At 49.5% G+C, this 16,565-nt stretch overlaps 1 protein-coding gene across 4 annotated transcripts in view; it reads left to right on the top strand.

Annotated features, from left to right (window-relative positions):
• Window positions 1-16,565, top strand: part of LOC143959490 (uncharacterized) — a 58,219-nt gene that overhangs the window by 5,573 nt on the left and 36,081 nt on the right. Inside the window, exons 2-3 of one of the 4 annotated variants that reach the window (XM_077468163.1) lie at window positions 8,237-8,288; window positions 9,759-9,840. In XM_077468163.1, coding sequence (XP_077324289.1) covers window positions 8,237-8,288; window positions 9,759-9,840 — 134 coding nt within the window. Of the gene's footprint in view, window positions 1-8,236; window positions 8,289-9,754; window positions 9,841-16,565 lie in introns of all 4 variants that reach the window. The other 3 variants (XM_077468164.1, XM_077468165.1, XM_077468166.1) reach the window with 3 other exon arrangements.

Raw genomic sequence — 16,565 nt, forward strand, 5'->3', positions numbered from 1 at the left:
CATCCCCCATCATTGTACCACCCCCCATCCCCCATCATTGTACCATCCCCCACCATTGTACCATCCCCCACCCCCCATCATTGTACCATCCCCCACCCCCCATCATTGTACCATCCCCCACCATTGTACCATCCCCCACCATTGTACCATCCCCCATCATTGTACCATCCCCCACCATTGTACCATCCCCCACCCCCATCATTGTACCATCCCCCACCCCCCATCATTGTACCATCCCCCACCATTGTACCATCCCCCACCCCCATCATTGTACCATCCCCCATCCCCCATCATTGTACCATCCCCCATCATTGTACCATCCCCCACCCCCCATCATTGTACCATCCCCCACCCCCATCATTGTACCATCCCCCACCCCCCATCATTGTACCATCCCCCACCCCCATCATTGTACCATCCCCCACCCCCCATCATTGTACCACCCCCACCCCCCATCATTGTACCACCCCCCATCATTGTACCATCCCCCATCCCCCATCATTGTACCACCCCCCATCCCCCATCATTGTACCATCCCCCACCATTGTACCATCCCCCACCCCCCATCATTGTACCATCCCCCACCCCCCATCATTGTACCATCCCCCACCATTGTACCATCCCCCACCATTGTACCATCCCCCATCATTGTACCATCCCCCACCATTGTACCATCCCCCACCCCCATCATTGTACCATCCCCCACCCCCCATCATTGTACCATCCCCCACCATTGTACCATCCCCCACCCCCATCATTGTACCATCCCCCATCCCCCATCATTGTACCATCCCCCATCATTGTACCATCCCCCACCCCCCATCATTGTACCATCCCCCACCCCCCATCATTGTACCACCCCCACCCCCCATCATTGTACCATCCCCCACCCCCATCATTGTACCATCCCCCATCCCCCATCATTGTACCATCCCCCATCATTGTACCATCCCCCACCCCCCATCATTGTACCATCCCCCACCCCCCATCATTGTACCACCCCCACCCCCCATCATTGTACCATCCCCCACCCCCCATCATTGTACCATCCCCCATCATTGTACCATCCCCCACCCCCATCATTGTACCATCCCCCATCATTGTACCATCCCCCATCCCCCATCATTGTACCATCCCCCAGCCCCCATCATTGTACCATCCCCCATCATTGTACCATCCCCCACCCCCCATCATTGTACCATCCCCCACCCCATCATTGTACCATCCCCCACCTCCCATCATTGTACCATCCCCCACCCCCCATCATTGTACCATCCCCCACCCCCCATCATTGTACCATCCCCCACCCCCATCATTGTACCATCCCCCACCCCCCATCATTGTACCATCCCCCACCCCCCATCATTGTACCATCCCCCACCCCCCATCATTGTACCATCCCCCATCATTGTACCATCCCCCACCCCCCATCATTGTACCATCCCCCACCCCATCATTGTACCATCCCCCACCTCCCATCATTGTACCATCCCCCACCCCCCATCATTGTACCATCCCCCACCCCCCATCATTGTACCATCCCCCACCCCCATCATTGTACCATCCCCCATCCCCATCATTGTACCATCCCCCACCCCCATCATTGTACCATCCCCCACCCCCCATCATTGTACCAGCCCCCATCATTGTACCATCCCCCATCCCCCATCATTGTACCATCCCCCACCCCCCATCATTGTACCACCCCCCATCATTGTACCACCCCCACCCCCCATCATTGTACCATCCCCCACCCCCCATCATTGTACCATCCCCCACCCCCATCATTGTACCATCCCCCACCCCCCATCATTGTACCATCCCCCACCCCCCATCATTGTACCATCCCCCACCCCCCATCATTGTACCATCCCCCACCCCCCATCATTGTACCATCCCCCACCCCCTTCATTGTACCATCCCCCATCATTGTACCATCCCCCACCCCCCATCATTGTACCATCCAACATCATTGTACCATCCCCCACCCCCCATCATTGTACCATCCCCCATCATTGTACCATCCCCCACCCCCCATCATTGTACCATCCCCCATCATTGTACCATCCCCCACCCCCCATCATTGTACCACCCCCCATCATTGTACCATCCCCCACCCCCCATCATTGTACCATCCCCCACCCCCCATCATTGTACCATCCAACATCATTGTACCATCCCCCACCCCCCATCATTGTACCACCCCCCATCATTGTACCATCCCCCACCCCCCATCATTGTACCACCCCCCATCATTGTACCATCCCCACCCCCCATCATTGTACCATCCCCCATCATTGTACAATCCCCCACCCCCCATCATTGTACAATCCCCCACCCCCCATCATTGTACCATCCCCCATCATTGTACCATCCCCCACCCCCCATCGTTGTACCATCCCCACCCCCCATAATTGTACCATCCCCCACCCCCCATCATTGTACCATCCCCCATCGTTGTACAATCCGTTTGGGTTTGGGGGACCTCTGGGGGGGTCCTGGTTTGAGTTGGGGGTGTTCTGGTTTGGTTTGGGGAACCTCTGGGGGGGTCCTGGTTTGGGGGACCTCTGGGGGGGTCCTGGTTTGGGGAACCTCTGGGGGAGTCCTGGTTTGGGGGACCTCGGGGGGTCCTGGTTTGATTTGGGGGTGTTCTGGTTTGGTTTGGGGGGCCTCTGGGGGGTCCTGGTTTGGGTTTGGGGAACCTCTGGGGGGATCCTGGTTTGAGGAACCTCTGGGGGAGTCCTGGTTTGGGTTTGGGGGAGCTCTGGTTTGGGGAACCTCTGGGGAAGTCCTGGTTTGGGTTTGGGGGACCTCTGGGGGGATCCTGGTTGTAGTTGGGGGTGTTCTGGTTTGGTTTGGGGGACCTCTTGGGGGTCCTGGTTTGGGGAACCTCTGGGGGGTCCTGGTTTGGGTTTGGGGGACCTCTGGGGGGATCCTGGTTTGGGGAACCTCTGGGGGAGTCCTGATTTGGGTTTGGGGGAGCTCTGGTTTGGGGAACCTCTGGGGAAGTCCTGGTTTGGGTTTGGGGGACCTCTGGGGGGTCATGGTTTGAGTTGGGGGTGTTCTGGTTTGGTTTGGGGGACCTCTGGGGGGGTCCTGCTTTGGGTTTGGGGAACCTCTGGGGGGGTCCGGTTTGGGGAACCTCTGGGGGAGTCCTGGTTTGGGTTTGGGGGAGCTCTGGTTTGGGGAATCTCTGGGGGAGTCCTGGTTTGGGTTTGGGGGACCTCTGGGGAGTCCTGGTTTGGGGATTCTCTGGGGGAGTCCTGGTTTGGGGGACCTCTGGGGGGTCCTGGTTTGAGTTGGGGGTGTTCTGGTTTGGTTTGGGGACCTCTGGGGGGTCCTGGTTTTAGTTGGGGGAGTTCTGGTTTGGGGAACCTCTGGGGGGGTCCGGTTTGGGTTGGGGGTGTTTTGGTTTGGGGGACCTCTTGGGGGGTCCTGGTTTGGGGAACCTCTGGGGGGTCCTGGTTTGGGTTTGGGGGACCTCTGGGGGGATCCTGGTTTGGGGATCCTCTGGGGGGTCCTGGTTTGGGTTTGGGGGACCTCTGGGGGGTCCTGGTTTGAATTGGGGGTGTTCTGGTTTGGTTTGGGGGACCTCTGGGGGGTCCTGGTTTGAGTTGGGGGTGTTCTGGTTTGGTTTGGGGGACCTCTTGGGGGGCCCTGGTTTGGGGAACCTCTGGGGGGTCCTGGTTTGGGTTTGGGGGACCTCTGGGGGGTCCTGGTTTGAGTTGGGGGTGTTCTGGTTTGGTTTGGGGGACCTCTTGGGGGGTCCTGGTTTGGGGAACCTCTGGGGGGGTCCTGGTTTGGGGGATCTCTCAGGGGATCCTGGTTTGGGGAACCTCTGGGGGGGGTCCTGGTTTGAGTTGGGGGTGTTCTGGTTTGGTTTGGGGGACCTCTTGGGGGGTCCTGGTTTGGGGAACCTCTGGGGGGGGGTCCTGGTTTGGGGGATCTCTCAGGGGATCCTGGTTTGGGGAACCTCTGGGGGGGTCCTGGTTTGAGTTGGGGGTGTTCTGGTTTGGGGGACCTCTGGGGGGATCCTGGTTTGGGGAACCTCTGGGGGAGTCCTGGTTTGGGTTTGGGGAGCTCTGGTTTGAAAAAACCTCTGCGGGAGTCCTGGTTTGGGGGACCTCTGGGGGGTCCTGGTTCGAGTTGGGGGTGTTCTGGTTTGGTTTGGGGGACCTCTGGGGGGTCCTGGTTTGGGGAACCTCTGGGGGAGTCCTGGTTTGGGTTTGGGGGAGCTCTGGTATGGGGAACCTCTGGGGGAGTCCTGGTTTGGGGGACCTCTGGGGGGTCCTGGTTTGAGTTGGGGGTGTTCTGGTTTGGTTTGGGGGACCTCTGGGGGGTCCTGGTTTGGGGGACCTCTGGGGGATCCTGGTTTGAGTTGGGGGTGTTCTGGTTTGGTTTGGGGGGGGTCCTGGTTTGGGTTTGGGGGACCTCTGGGGGAGTCCTGGTTGGGGGGACCTCTGGGGGGATGCTGGTTTGGGTAACCTCTGGGGGAGTCCTGGTTTGGGTTTGGGGGACCTCCTGGGGGGTCCTTGTTTGAGTTGGGGGTGTTCTGGTTTGGTTTGGGGGACCTCTGGGGGGGTCCTGGTTTGGGTTTGGGGAACCTCTGGGGGGAGTCCTGGTTTGGGGGACCTCTGGGGGAGTCCTGGTTTGGGGGACCTCTGGGGGAGTCCTGGTTTGAGTTGGGGGTATTCTGGTTTGGTTGACCTCTGGGAGGGTCCTGGTTTGGGTTGGGGGACCTCTGGTGGGGTCCTGGTTTGGGTTGGGAGGCCTCTGGGGGGGTCCTGGTTTGAGTTTGGGGAACCTCTGGGGGAACCTCTGGGGGGTCCTGGTTTGGATTTGGGGAACCTCTGGGGGGGTCCTGGTTTGGGGAACCTCTGGGGGGTCCTGGTTTGGATTTGGGGAACCTCTGGGGGGGTCCTGGTTTGGGGGATCTCTGAGGGGATCCTGGTTTGGGGAACCTCTGGGGGGGTCCTGGTTTGGGTTTGGGGGACCTCTGGGGGGGTCCTGGTTTGAGTTGGGGGTGTTCTGGTTTGGGGGACCTCTGGGGGGGTCCTGGTTTGGGGAACCTCTGGGGTGGTCCTGGTTTGGGTTTGGGGGACCTCTGGGGGGATCCTGGTTTGGGGAACCTCTGGGGGAGTCCTGGTTTGGGTTTGGGGAGCTCTGGTTTGGGGAACCTCTGGGGGAGTCCTGGTTTGGGGGACCTCTGGGGGGTCCTGGTTCGAGTTGGGGGTGTTCTGGTTTGGTTTGGGGGACCTCTGGGGGGTCCTGGTTTGGGTTTGGGGGACCTCTGGGGGGGTCCTGGTTTGGGGAACCTCTGGGGGAGTCCTGGTTTGGGTTTGGGGGAGCTCTGGTATGGGGAACCTCTGGGGGAGTCCTGGTTTGGGTTTGGGGGACCTCTAGGGGGTCCTGGTTTGAGTTGGGGGTGTTCTGGTTTGGTTTGGGGGACCTCTGGGGGGGTCCTGGTTTGGGGGATCTCTGAGGGGATCCTGGTTTGGGGAACCTCTGGGGGGGTCCTGGTTTGGGTTTGGGGGACCTCTGGGGGGGTCCTGGTTTGAGTTGGGGGTGTTCTGGTTTGGTTTGGGGGACCTCTGGGGGGTCCTGGTTTGAGTTGGGGGTGTTCTGGTTTGGGGGACCTCTTGGGGGGTCCTGGTTTGGGGGACCTCTGGGGGGTCCTGGTTTGAGTTGGGGGTGTTCTGGTTTGGTTTGGGGGACCTCTGGGGGGTCCTGGTTTGGGTTTGGGGGACCTCTGGGGGGGTCCTGGTTTGGGGAACCTCTGGGGGAGTCCTGGTTTGGGTTTGGGGGGGCTCTGGTATGGGGAACCTCTGGGGAGTCCTGGTTTGGGTTTAGGGGACCTCTGGGGGGTCCTGGTTTGAGTTGGGGATGTTCTGGTTTGGTTTGGGGGACCTCTGGGGGGGTCCTGGTTTGGGGGACCTCTGGGGGGATCCTGGTTTGAGTTGGGGGTGTTCTGGTTTGGTTTGGGGATCTCTGGGGGGGTCCTGGTTTGGATTTGGGGGACCTCTGGGGGGGTCCTGGTTTGGGGAACCTCTGGGGGGGTCCTGGTTTGGGGAACCTCTGGGGGAGTCCTGGTTTGGGGAACCTCTGGGGGAGTCCTGGTTTGGGGGACCTCTGGGGGGGTCCTGGTTTGGGGACCTCTGGGGGGTCCTGGTTTGGGGGACCTCTGGGGGAGTCCTGGTTTGGGGAACCTCTGGGGAGGTCCTAGTTTGGGGGACCTCTGGGGGGTCCTGGTTTGAGTTGGGGGTGTTCTGGTTTGGGGGACCTCTGGGGGGGTCCTGGTTTGGGTTTGGGGAACCTCTGGGGGAGTCCTGGTTTGGGTTTGGGGAATCTCTGGGGGAGTCCTGGTTTGAGTTGGGGGTTTTCTGGTTTGGTTTGGGGGACCTCTGGGGGGGTCCTGGTTTGGGGAACCTCTGGGGGGATCCTGAATGAATGAAATACTTGTATAGCGCACAATGCGAACTGAATCGCCTCTAGGCGCTGAACCGCCTGGTTTGGGGAACCTCTAGGGGAGTCCTGGTTTGGGTTTGAGGGACCTCTGGGGGAGTCCTGGTTTGGGTTTGGGGGACCTCTGGGGGGGTCCTGGTTTGAGTTGGGGGTGTTCTGGCTTGGTTTGGGGGACCTCTGGGGGGATCCTGGTTTGGGGAACCTCTGGGTGAGTCCTGGTTTGGGGGAGCTCTGGGGGGATCCTTGTTTGAGTTGGGGGTGTTCTGGTTTGGTTTGGGGGACCTCTGGGGGGTCCTGGTTTGGGGGACCTCTGGGGGGTCCTGGTTTGGGGGCTACACCGAGAACCTCCTAGCACGCCATCTGCAGCAGTGAGGATTTGATCTCGGATTGATCGATTGTATATTGGAGGATTGCACCATTCATGTACACAAGTTGTAGATTCTCCTATATAAGGATCCCTGATGAAGGGCTTGAACCTGAAACGCGTTGGGTAGAGAAGATTTTTCTGGGATACTGGAGAGGATCCCAATATTTCCCAGTTATATGTTTGGAATGAATTTATCATTTAGTGACAACTTTGTGAAAAATAAAGTTTGTAATTTTCCCGCAACTTGTGGCAAAGTATAAAATATTTCATGGACTCAACATGCCTCTCGGCAAATAGCTTGGGGTGTCTACTTTCCAAAATGGGGTCATTTGGGGGGGTTTTGTGCCATCTTGGCATTTTATGGCCTTCAAAACTGTGATAGGTAGTGAGGAGTGAAATGAAAAATTTACGCCCTTAGAAATCCTAAAGGCGGTGCTTGGCTTTCGGGGCCCCGTACGCGGCTAGGCTCCCAAAAAGTCGACCACATGTGGTATCCCTGTACTCAGGAGAAGCTCAGCCGCCATCTTTGGTTGGTCTGATGTAACTACTGACAATAGATCTGTGGACATAAAGGCAAACCATTTACCCTTTTCCCTGCTCCACCTAAAACTAAAACACATTTTGGCTAGAAGAACACTTTAACCACTTAAGGACTGAGCCTCTTTCTGAGTATTGTTTACAACTTAAAAACTGTTTATTTTTTTTATATTTTTTTTGGTAGAAAATTCGTTGGAACCTCCTAACGTTATACATTTTTATTTATTTTTTTGAACACCCTCGAGAATAAAATGCTGGTTGTTGCAATACTTTGTGTCACGCGGTATTTGCGCAGCGGTCTTACAAACGCACACTTCTTTTTTTGGGGAAAAAATACACACACACAAAATAATGTTGCTTCAAAATTGCACCCGCTCGTGGAAAGGCGACGTTTAAAAAAATTAAAATATTCTACAGGTTGCATGTTTTGTGTTACATAGAAGGTCTAGGCCTGGAATTATTGGTCTTCCTCTAACAATCGTGGCGATACCTCACCGTAAAGTTCGCCCAATTTTATTTTTATTTTTTGAAATAATGTGAAAAATAAAGTAAATGGATAGGCAACATGTCACGCTTCAAAATTGCGCCCGCCTGTGGAATGGCGACAAACTTTTACCCTTAATCTCTATAGGCGACGTTTAACCACTTTCAGACCGGACCATTTTGCTGGTCAATGACCAGAGGTCTTTTTACAATTTGGCACTGCGCTGCTTTAACTGGTAATTGCGCGGTCATGCAATGTTGTACCCAAACGAAATGTGCGTCCTTTTCTTCCCACAAATAGAGCTTTCTTTTTATTTTTTTTTATTTTATTTTTTTTTGTTTGAATGCCTGATGCCAATTATTTATTTATTCATTTTATCTTGACAGTTTACAGAGGATTTTATTGATACAAAGGAGCAATATGACCAGTTGCTTAAAGGTACGTATTTGTTACTATTTATCCTGTCCATGCTGATTTCTCAAGCAAGTCTTTGGCTTGGTTGGGCTGTTCTGTACCATGTGCTTGTTAATTTGTGTTTCAATGTTTTTATTGATTATTATTGATAAAACAAATATTGCATGTTACATACACATAGTAAAACATAAATCTGAATATCATTGTAATTATGAAATACAGAATTTGAAAATAAAGCAACAATATGAATTGATATTTGGCATAAGATAGACATGCATAGATCAATAAAAAAAATAAAAAAAATGAAACAAAAAAAAAAAAAATACCACACTTGTAAATATCTATCATATAGATGAAATTACTCCAAGCTGGATAAAATTGATTTAAACAACACATGCGTATATATGGAGTCATATTAGTCGCATACCTACATCTCAGAAGAAACCAAAAAAAGGTGCAACAAACTAGAGTAACAATGAATCTGTGAATTCCATATTATCTCACGCACCCCTAATGGGATCAAACTGTGCGCAAAAATAATTTGAGTCCTAACATCAGACTATATATAAGGTAGTGGTCTGTATGGCTTTAATCTGAGCTACAACCAACATGGTTGTCTACCTTATAAGGGATTAGTATCCAGAATTGAGTACAAGCTGCTATATAAAAGCAGTGAAATGTAATTTACTCTATTATATTATGTTGGGGTCCCCAGGGACAGATATTAGGGTGTTATATGTAGTCGAGCACTTAAAATGTGACCAAAATGACCACGTTTTATAAAATTTAGTATGGGTATCTTTCGCTTGAGAGATCAAGCCCTCCATTTCAGCTATTTTCTCTATTCTGCGGAGCCATTCAGAAATAGTGGGGGGAGGGGAAGAACGCCAATGAACGGGGACGCAAAGCTTTGCTGCATTTATAAGATGTAATGTGAGGGATCTTTTATAAGTGGATTGCGGAATAGATGTATGATGCAGGAGGTATTGAGCTGGCGTGTAGTCTGGGGAATAGGTTGTGATTTTAGTGATGAGCTTATGGACTTCCTTCCAATATGGTTGGATTAAAGGACAATCCCACCATATGTGGAGAAGAGAACCGTGCGCTAGATTACATCTCCAACACGTGGGAGGGATAGTAGAATGGAATTTGTGAATTCGGTCAGGCGTTCTATACCATCTAGAGCAGGGATATGCAATTAGCGGACCTCCAGCTGTTGCAGAACTACAAATCCCATGAGGCACAGCAAGACCCTGACAGCCACAAGCATGACACCCAGAGGCAGAGGCATGATGGGACTTGTAGTTTTGCAACAGCTGGAGGTTTGCTAATTGCATATCCATGATCTAGAGTATAATTTGTATCCATTTTCTTGAGCGGTAACATTTAGGGAGCCTGAATGTATGTGTGTATATATGTTTTGCCAGTCCTCATGTGTTAAATCCAAGGACAGTTCTTTAACCCATTTCTTACATGTGGTGTCATTTGAGAAAGAAGCATCTGGGAAGAAAGAAGCATCTGGGAAGAAAGAAGCATCTGGGAAGAAAGAAGCATCTGGGAGAGCTTTCTTTTAAAGGTATTTGACTGACTCTGTGATTTTTATTTTTTGCGATATAAACGTAAAGAGACCGAAAATTTTGAAAAAAAATGATATTTTCTACTTTTTGTTATTAGAAAAATCCAATAAACTCAATTTTAGTCATACATTTAGGCCAAAATGTATTCAGCCACATGTCTTTGGTAAAAAAAAAAAAAAAGTCAATAACTGTATATTTATTGGTTTGCGCAAAAGTTGTCACGTCTAAACTAAGGTAAATTTTCTGGAATTTACGCAGCTTTTAGTTTACGACTGCCTATCTCATTTCTTGAGGTGCTAAAATGGCAGGGCAGTACAAAACCCCCCCAAATGACCCCATTTTGGAAAGTAGACCCCCTAAGGAAATTGATAAGAGGCATGTTGAGCCCATTGAATATTTTATTTTTTTGCCGCAAGCGATTGAATAATGACAAAAAAAAATGTATTTATTTTTTTTACACAAAGTTGTCACTAAATGATATATTGCTCACACATGCCATACTTATATGTGGAATTGTACCCCAAAATAAATTCTGCTGCTTCTCCTGAGTACGGGGATACCACATGTGGTCAACTTTTTGGAAGCCTAGCCGCGTACGGGGCCCCGAAAGCCAAGCACCGCCTTCAGGATTTCTAAGGGCGTACATATGTCATTTTACTCCTCACTACCTATCACAGTTTTGAAGGCCATAAAATGCCAAGATGGCACAAAACCCCCACAAATGACCCCATTTTAGAAAGTAGACACCCCAAGCTATTTACTGAGAGGCATGTTGAGTCCATGGAATATTTTATATTTTGCCACAAGTTGCGGGAAATTTACAAACTTTTATTTTTTATTTTTATTTTTTTCACAAAGTTGTCACTAAATGATATATTGCTCACACATGCCATGGGCATATGTGAAATGACACCCCAAAATAAATTCTGCTGCTTCTCCTGAGTACGGGGATACCACATGTGTGGGACTTTTTGGGAGCCTAGTCGCGTACGGGGCCCTGAAAACCAAGAACCGCCTTCAGGATTTCTAAGGGTGTAAATTTTTGATTTCACACCTCACTACCTATCGCAGTTTTGAAGGCCATAAAATGCCAAAATAGCACAAAACCCCCACAAATGACCCCATTTTGTAAAGTAGACACCCCAAGTTATTTTCCGAGAGGCATGGTGAGTATTTTGCAGCTCTCATTTGTTTTTGAAAATGAAGAAAAAAAAAAATAATGTATATTTTTTTTCTTTTTTTCAATTTTCAAGACTGACGTGACAAAAATGAAGGTCTGCAAAATACTAACCATACCTCTCGGCAAATAGCTTGGGGTGTCTCCTTTCCAAAATGGGGTCACTTGGGGGGATTTTGTGCTATCTGGGCATTCCATGGCCTCCGAAACTGTGATAGGCAGTGAGGAATGAAATCAAAAATTTACACCCTTAGAAATCCTGAAGGTGGTGCTTGGATTGTGGGGTACCGTGCGCGGCTAGGCTTCCAAAAGGTCTCACACTTGTGGTATCCCCGTACTCAGGAGAAGCAACAGAATGTATTTTGGGGTGTAATTTTACATATAACCATGGCATGTTTGAGCAATATATCATTTAATGACAACTTTGTGCAAAAAAAAAAATAATAATAATAATAATGTCTTTTTTCCACAACTTTTGTCAAAATATAAAATATTCCATGGACTCGACATGCCTCTCAGCAAATAGCTTGGGGTGTCTACTTTCTAAAATGGGGTCATTTGGGGAGGTTTTGAACTGTCCTGGCATTTTATACACAACATTTAGAAGCTTATGTCACACATCACCCACTCTTCTAACCACTTGAAGAAAAAGCCCTTTCTGACACTTTTTGTTTACATGAAAAAAAATTTTTTTTTGCAAGAAAATTACTTTGAACCCCCAAACATGAAGTGTTTTTTTTAAAGCAAAAGCCCTACCGATTAAAATGGTGGGTGTTTCATTTTTTTTTTTTTCACACGGTATTTGCGCAACGATTTTTCAAACGCATTTTTTGGGGAAAAAACGCACTTTTTTTTATTTTAATGCACTAAAAATCACTATATTGCCCAAATGTTTGATGAAATAAAAAATATGATCTTAGGCCGAGTACATGGATACCAAACACGACATGCTTTAAAATTGCGCAGAAATGTGCAGCTGCGACAAACTACGTACATTTTTAAAAGCCTTTAAATGCCTTTACAGGTGACCACTTTAGATTTACGGAGGAGGTCTACTGCTAAAATTAGTACCCTCGATCTGACCTTCGTGGTGATACCTCACATGCATGGTGCAATTGCTGTTTACATATGACAACAGACCAACGCTTGCGTTCGACGTTGCGCCTTAGCAGGGGGGGACAGGGGTGTTTTTTTTTTTTTTATTATTATTTTTTTTTTATTATTGCTTTTTTATTTTATTTTTAAACTGTTCCTTTCATTTATATATATTTTTTTATGATTTTTATTGTTATCTCAGGGAATGTAAATATCCCCTATGATTGCAATAGGTAGTGACAGGTACTCATTTTTGAAAAAATTAGGATCTATCAGACCCTAGATCTCTCCTCTGTCCTCAAATCATCTGACCACACCAAGATCAGTGTGATAAAATGCTTTTCCAATTTCCCAATGGCGCTGTTTACATCCCGCAAAATCTAAGTCATGAAATGCTCGTAGCTTCCGGTGTCTTAAGCCGCGTACACACGGGCGGACTGTATGGCCTACTTAGTCCTACTTAGTCCATCATACAATCCGACGGACAGTCCGTCCTACTTTCGAATGAACGGACTTGACCACACACGGATGAACACACAGTCCGTCGAAAGCTTGCGCGATGACGTGTACGGCACGTACGACGGGACTAGAAATAGGAAGTCCAATACACAGCAATGCAACCTTCGGCTGTGTAAATCCTTTCTGAGCATGCGCCATTCTTAGTCCGTCGAACTAGCCTACTCACGAGCGGACTGTCCGCTGAAACCAAAGTATGACGGACAGAATTACGGAAATTCCGAAATGCTTAGTACGCCAGACTGCACGCTGAAAAAGTCAGCTGAAGCCCACACACGAGCGGACTGTCCGCTGAAATGTGTTTCGGCGGACTAAGTAGGCCATACAGTCTGCCCGTGTATGCGGCCTTAGGCCATAGAGATGATTTGAGCCATTCTGGTCTCTGATCAGCTCTATGGTCAGCTGGCGGAACCACCGGCTGCATTCTCAGGTTCCCTGTTGGGACAGGAGAGCCTGAGAAAACCATGGAAGATGGTGAAGGGGGGGGGGGGGACATTCCCTCCCACTGCTTGTAAAAGTAGTCTAGATGCTAATTAGCCGCTAGGATTGCTTTTACATAAAAGCCGACCGCTGGCTGAAAAGAATGATACCAAGATGATACCTAAACCTGCAGGCATCATTCTGGTATAAGCACTCAAAGTCCAGCAACATACCAGTATGTTGCTGGAACTGGTTGGGCATATATAGTAATTTTTTTTTCATGCAGCCTGTGGGCTGAACGAAAAAAAAATATTGATCGGTGGGTATGCCCACCATTAGAATACCTCCCTTCATCCACCCACTTCTAATGGTGGGCATACATGCACCATTTATATATGCCGAAGCATGGGGGCATCCTCCCGCAAAAGGTAGGAGCAGATCGCTCCTCCACCCCTTATGCCCCCATGCTTCGACATATATGCTCTTTTTTAACTGTGGTGGTGAAATCACCCCCGACAGCGCTGGAGTCGCGGCTTTATGTATCGTGGGAGCAAACGCTGTTGCTGTCAAGATAAATAAATCGGCGCTGCAACTGAATGGCGTACCTGCTAAGCAAATGATGGTTAACAATAAAACAAAGTAACATTACAGTATAACAGTAAGACGTACCATACCTGCAAAGCAAATACAAAAAAAAAATAGCAAAAAATAACACATTTAACACAATCTGTGCCTAAAATATATATATGCAGAAGCATGGGGGCATCCTCCCGCAAAAGGTAGGAGCAGATCGCTCCTCCACCCCTTATGCCCCCATGCTTCGGCATATATGCTCTTTTTTAACTGTGGTGGTGAAATCACCTCCGACAGCGCTGGAGTCACGGCTTTACGTATCGTGGGAGCAAACGCTGTTGCTGTCAAGATAAATAAATCCGCTCTGCAGCTGAATGGCGTACCTGAAAACAAAAAATGGTTATCAATAAAACATTGCAGAATAGAATACAGTACAAAGGAGCAGAACAATAGAGAGAGAATAGAGAGAGAGAGAACAATAAAACGACAACTATTTTTGGTTTTTTTATTTTATATTTTTTTGGTTTTTTACTTTTTTTTTTTTTTTTTAAACACTTTTTTATGTAACTTTAACACTTCTGTTGTAACGGTTCCAGCGGTTTGGGTCTCTCAAAATGCGATGGCATCTTGGGAGACCCTGTGAACGTGTGCCTAGCCTGTTCAATGCTGTACCCTACTCTAAAACTCAACTAGTTCATGGTAGCGTTCAAAACATTCACCAATGCAAAGACCAGGATTGTCAGGACAGCGGGGACAACAATAACGGGTGTCACGCCTATATCTACGCTTTCTGCAGACACGACATTTTCTTTGGGGGGCTCGTTGGGTAGGGGTACTCGGGAGGATATAAGGATAATGCCTCTCATGCAGCCGGCTTACTGCATCTGGTAGGGGAAGGTGAGGTGGAGCACCGCCTGGATACAGAAGGGCTCTGAGGATATCCTCCTGGAATTTAAGGAAGGATCCAGTCCGTCCTGAAGCTTTGTGTAGCACATAAGCATTCAGCATAGCCAATTGGAATAAATAAACAGACACTTTTTTGTACCAGCGTCTGGCCTTACGGGCAACTAGATACGGCGCCAACAACTGGTCGTTGAGGTCCACCCCTCCCATATTAAGGTTATATTGGTGGACACAGAGGGGTTTCTCCACAATACTAGTCGCCGTAGGAATTTGGACCGTCGTGTCTGCATGAAGGGAGGTAAGAACGAAAACATTCTTATTATCCCTCCACTTCATAGCGAGCAAATTATTACACCGATAGCAGGCTCTCTCCCCCAGTCTAAGACGGGACTCTACAAGCCGCTGGGGAAAGCCCCGGCGATTAGGTCGCACGGTGCCACATGCTCCAATCTGCTGATCAAACAAGTGACTAAACAGTGGCACGCTTGTGTAATAATTGTCCACGTACAAGTGGTACCCCTTTCCGAATAAGGGTGACACCATGTCCCACACTATCTTGCCAGCGCTTCCTATGTAGTCAGGGCAGTTCTCCGGCTCTACGTGACTATCTCTTCCCTCGTAAACCATAAAACTATGTGTATAGCCTGTGGCCCTGTCACAGAGCTTATACACCTTGACCCCGTATCTGGAACGCTTGTTGGGGACGTATTGTTTGAATGACAAGCGACCAGAAAACGTAATCAGGGACTCATCAACGCAGACAACTTGATGGGGAGTAAACAAGTCTTCAAAACGTTGGTTGAAGTGGCCGAATTTTGTAGAGCCGATCGTATTCAGGGTCTCCACGAGGACGACAGAGTTCATTGTCGCTGAAGTGCAAGAACCGCAAAATCATCTCGTATCGTGCCCTGGACATGGAAGCAGAGAACACGCACATATGGTGAACTGGGTCAGTGGACCAATATGACCGCAACTCACTCTTTTTGCTTATGCCCATGTTGAGGGAGAGGCCCAGAAAGATTTTAAATTCGGAAACCGTAACTGGTTTCCATTGTCTGGCAAGGGCGGACTGGGGAATAGTGGCGATGTGTTGACCAGCGTACAAATTGGTTTGGTCCACAATAGATCTATAGAGATCTTCGGTGAAAAACAGTGAGTAAAAGTCAAGTGTCGTGAAATCAACTGTTTCCACGTTAATGCCAGGTTGGCCAGTGAATGGGGGAAGTACGGGTTCTGCAGAAGTGGTGGGCACCCAATTAGGATTGGCGAATTCTGCAGGAAGGGCACTATGGGTACGACGGGCCTGTCTTTGTCTTCTTCTTGGTGGCAGCGGGACACTACTTGTGCTTGCCACCTTGCCAGCTTGAACTGCACTTATGGGACTCGCCACGTCACCACGTGTTACTGCAGTGCTGGATGTAGGTCCAGGGTGTACTAGGCCGCTGGTGCTTGCAAGTTCACCAGAAGGATGAGCGGCTCTAGTACGTCTCTGCTCCATACGAGTGGCCTGCGGTTCCTCCACCCGAACAACAGAAAACATTCGGGATCGGGCACACCTGTCCCTAACAGCGGCCTCATCTCCGTCGTCCGAGCTATCTGTCATGGAGCCGCTGTCCTCTACAGGATCGTATTCTGAGCCTGAATCTGACAGATGAGTGACGTCCTCTTCACTATCTGTCATGCTCAGAAACGCGTAGGCCTCTTCACTAGTGTACCTTCGCTTTGCCACTTTGGGCTCTAAATTTAGGGGTACACTAGTGAGACTCACAGGTAAAAAAGCACCTAGCCTGTCAGCGACTGTATCAAAACGCTACAAAAAAAAACTGTTAGCGATCGCAGGGATCAAGCCTGACTCTGCGAACGCTGCAGTTATGTGTGTTGTGTTTTGTAAGTGACAGTGATCGATCGATACTGCACTTGGGTGGGCTGGGCTTGGCGGAGGGGCTAAACGCAGGTGCTAGCAGGTATCTGGGCTGATCCCGCTATCAATGCGTTTTGGGAAACCTAAACTGCTGGCGACGCTAATATAGATCTGATCAG

The sequence above is a fragment of the Lithobates pipiens genome, unplaced genomic scaffold, assembly GCF_037356315.1.
Source record: "Lithobates pipiens isolate NorthernLeopardFrog02 unplaced genomic scaffold, aLitPip1_a1.2 Scaffold_77, whole genome shotgun sequence".
NCBI classification, from domain to species: domain Eukaryota; kingdom Metazoa; phylum Chordata; class Amphibia; order Anura; family Ranidae; genus Lithobates; species Lithobates pipiens.